Source organism: Cyprinus carpio, chromosome B21, assembly GCF_018340385.1.
Source record: "Cyprinus carpio isolate SPL01 chromosome B21, ASM1834038v1, whole genome shotgun sequence".
Taxonomy (NCBI): Eukaryota; Metazoa; Chordata; class Actinopteri; order Cypriniformes; family Cyprinidae; genus Cyprinus; species Cyprinus carpio.
The window spans coordinates 12,909,383-12,913,283 of NC_056617.1; the positions used below are offsets into that span (position 1 = coordinate 12,909,383).

General features: G+C 34.1%; 1 protein-coding gene across 1 annotated transcript; it reads right to left on the bottom strand.

Moving 5' to 3' along the window:
• Positions 1–331: 331 nt before the first annotated feature.
• On the bottom strand, positions 332–3,480 carry mrpl22 (mitochondrial ribosomal protein L22). The gene is made up of 8 exons (XM_042747680.1): positions 3,378–3,480; positions 2,798–2,961; positions 2,658–2,700; positions 2,327–2,462; positions 2,166–2,231; positions 1,943–2,020; positions 1,724–1,793; positions 332–612 (listed from the first exon to the last, which is right to left on the bottom strand). Exons 2-8 carry the CDS (start codon positions 2,850–2,852, stop codon positions 404–406), a joined length of 657 nt encoding a protein of 218 aa, XP_042603614.1. The 5' UTR covers positions 2,853–2,961; positions 3,378–3,480; the 3' UTR covers positions 332–403.
• Between the last annotated feature and the right edge of the window lie 421 nt (positions 3,481–3,901).

The window sequence follows — 3,901 nt, forward strand, 5'->3', positions numbered from 1 at the left end:
AAGTGCTTAAAAACAACTTGTTGCACGACCAAGTGGTTTGAAGGATAGTGTCAAGGATTTGTAAATATCCTGTGATCATTAAATAGTGTTTTAATGTCATCAAATGATTACTGTTCTAAATATGCCTGACAAGATTTTTTTAGTAAATAAGCTATTGTCACACCGAATGACAGGTTTTTTTTCTTTCTGTAAATTATGGTTAAAAAAAAAAAAAAAAAAAAAAAAAAAAAAAAAAAGTCATTATTTTACATTTTAATGCACAGCAGGAGGAAAAAACAAAAAACAAAAAACTATTAAACTTATTGTTTTGGTTTTAAAACAAGACCTGTGCTTGGTGTGATTTCTTTATTCTTTAGTTAATTTACATGAACACATTAACAAAACATCAAAGAGACTTTTTAAACTATAGGGAGTGAATAACTGTTCGGTTCCTCAGTTGCTCCACATACTCCTTGGCCTGGTCGAATCCTGTCTTCTGCTCAACTTTGGGCGGGACTCCCTCAACAAGCTTTACGAAGTAGTGGCAGTGCACTTTGTCCATGATGCCGAACATTCCACGTCCATGATAACGAATACGCTTTAGGTATTTTCCCTTACCAGAGAATGATTCAGCTGTTGAAGTCAGACCAAAAGAAACTTCAGATGTTACAATTCAGATTCAGATGTTACAATTAACAGTTTAAACTGAAGTCCAAGAGCCATGTTAATAAAATTATATTCAATCCAGAAAATAAATACATTACTCAAAATAAAATACAAAAGATGTATACGTAACATCAAATATTGCCTTTTCATGCACTTAATGTAGATTGATTTTGTGTCTTAAGCAAAACCACCAGTAGTCCCCCTGTAGTCAAAATTGTTATCCTTTAAAACTCATCTTTGATCATTTCACGAGTTCACCCTTACATCTAATCTGATAGCAAATAGTAAACATATTCTGGTGTGCTGTCCTGGGGGAGGGCTCCGAGCCCGGAATATAGTCCGAACCCAAAGAACTCCCCCTATCCCTAATGTGGGATAAAATAGATTAGGAGTGAGGAGTTGGGGTGGAGGAGGGATGCCGGAAAACTGTCGCAGGACAGAGGTAGGTAGGCTTATGTGCCAGTTGTAGGCTCTATCGGGGGAAGGAATATTAACAATTAGTGAAACATCTACATAAAACATAACTGTTACCGGATTAACCTGGCTGCCTTCTCACTAGACCCTCTGCTTTGAATTTTGTGACGTAGGAAAAAAAAAAAAAAAAAAAAGGTTGTTTCAAACCGCATTTCTGTGACTGCCTTTGGGAAACTACAGTTTTAAGGAGAAAATATTCAGCAATGGTGGTGAATAAAAAAATAAAAATAAATAAAAATTGGCTAGCTTGCAATCTAAATTTTTTTCAGTCTCAAATTGCTTGCAAATTATTTTCTGGATTATTGAATTTTTTAAACCCTATGGACTGTGGTGCTGACACAACTGGGACTAATGGCATTTGCGGGCAATGCCCCTCCAAATGTGTTATTGTCTCCTCCACCCCCCACCCATAATACAATTTCAACTGAGGAGGACCAGAGCTGGCTGACAAATGAAAACTACTTTAATCAGGTTGAAATGCTGAAATCACTTTTTTTTTTTTATGCCAAAACACATAACAAAAAATAAAATAAAAATAAATAAATAAAAAAAAACACAAGAAAAACAACAAGTTTACTAATCGTTTGGCAGGTATCCTACTTACCAATATATAGATTTGATTTGTATTCCACATTGTGATTTCTGACCGCCATGTCCTGAGCTTCCATTATTACCTTTAACACATAAATAAAATTCACAATAGATTTCTTAACACAAATCAAAAGTGTGACACTGTATGTTTTTTTTTTAACTGCAAAATACATATCAATACTATTTGAACAGTTCAGCAGATATTCCGGTCATATCACTGTTGTATTTTTACCTCTTTGATTATTTTAGCTCCCTTCTTGTCGTTGAACTCGAGCTGAGTGAGTGCCTGGTCAATGGTCATACCTCTGATCTGTAAAAAAAAACATTCAATACTGTAACCAACTAATATATATATATATATATATATATATATATATATATATATATATATATATATATATATATATATATATATATATATATATATATATAATGTCATTACACATATTACTCACCAATTTAGCCAAGTACCACATCTTGTCTTTGCTGTATTTAATCTGTCGTCTGCAGTGATAAATCTCCTATTATACATAAACAAAATAAATAAAAATATAAATAAATTCAACCCCATAATGAACTTCATTACATGCAAAAGTAAATTAAATGAATTACTAACAGCAGGTCTGCGTGGTTCATCTTTCTGTTGTGGTGGATATACAATCAGATTTTTCCTTTCCCAGTGTTTGCTATTTAACTCTGTACTTGTATAAAGGCAAGACACCTGAGATAACGTTGATGGCGATCCAAGCAACCTAAATGGAGCAAGACAGATTGTAAAACAATAAATAGGCTGCGTCTCAAAACCTAGCATTAAACAGCACATTGATGTCCAAAAATGCTGTTTATCTAGGTAGCAAAGTATGTTTAAATACACAGTAACATTGATTATATTAGACTTCAGTCGGTGTCCTTTTACATTGCACAGCAACTGCATGTGATTTTCTTACCTAGAGCGAATATGTCCACAAGCACGACCAATGGCGGCTAAACCTACAAACAATATCCATGTAATTTCCAGTTAAAATAAAATTAACTGAAATGCATGCATAAATGTAAATAAAAAGCAAGTATATTTGGTTTGACTCACCAGCCCATGTCACCACGGAGGCCGCCATATTGACTATCATGGATGCCCGATTCATAAGCGAATCGTTCTTTTGATTTGGATCTTTTCAGTGAGTCGGTTGAATCGACACCTCCGTTGAAAGTTAAACGAACCCCCAGGTCTGATTTATTCGTTAGCAAATCCGACTGAAATGTAAAACATGTGAGTGAATTATTATATTTTTCAGAGTCAATGCAAATATGTCGATTCCTAATGACTTTGCGTTGTGTTATTAGCTACAAATCTTCGAAACATTTGCGAGTGTTTCGGAGCGCGTATCAAACCGGCCAGGTCACGTGATTTAAGCAAACGAAGCTTCGTTACGTCACACTGTTTCTAATCTCCGATGGTTCACCACTAGGGGGTGTTGATCTCAAAGTGAACCCATGATCCACTTCTGGTTGCCCAGTTGATCATGTGACAGGAAATGCCACGAAATATTACTATGAAAAAATAAAGAATTCAGGGCCAGATGTTGTGGGTTAAACTAACGATAACTTTTTAACACAGATGGCTATATAGTTTTAAAAAAAAAAAATGTGTAAAAACATTAAGTACATACCTTAAAAATAACAAAATGAGCTTAGAATAGAATTTAATCCACCTCCTTCTTCTGACTGATAACACTACTCTTGCCTGCTGGTTTTTATAGACAGCTCTAATGAAAACACTTAATTAATTAAATAAGTACATAAATCAATCAATTAATTAATTAATTTAGTTAATTGTGTGTTAAGGGTTTGATTATACTTAAAACACATAACACAAGCACTTATATTTAATAGTATAAAAGTGTTTATTATTTATAAAAAGAAAAAAAAAATCCAATTGTTTTGTAAGTTTGGTCTGAGTTCTCAGTGCTTTTAAAACGTTTTCATCCGCAGCTTTCGCCAGCACGTGCTGTTTCAAGTGCTTCGAAACATCGAATCATTTTTCGAAGCAATTGATTCAATTGATTCAATGCTTCGAAAAGCTTCGATTCTCTCATCACTATTTTGAACTACCTGAATGAACAGACTCTCGCGGAAATGAGAATCGGTTGAATATATTACGACGCTTTGCTTTACGGCAGATGTCATTGCAGAA

Coding starts and splice junctions, on each gene's coding strand:
- mrpl22 (XM_042747680.1), bottom strand. CDS start 2,852: ATGAATCGGGCATCCATGATAGTCAATATGGCGGCCTCCGTGGTGACA. Junction 1,794..1,942: donor GAGCTAAAATAATCAAAGAG/GTAAAAATACAA, acceptor TATGTGTTAAAG/GTAATAATGGAAGCTCAGGA. Junction 613..1,723: donor CAAATCAAATCTATATATTG/GTAAGTAGGATA, acceptor TGACTTCAACAG/CTGAATCATTCTCTGGTAAG.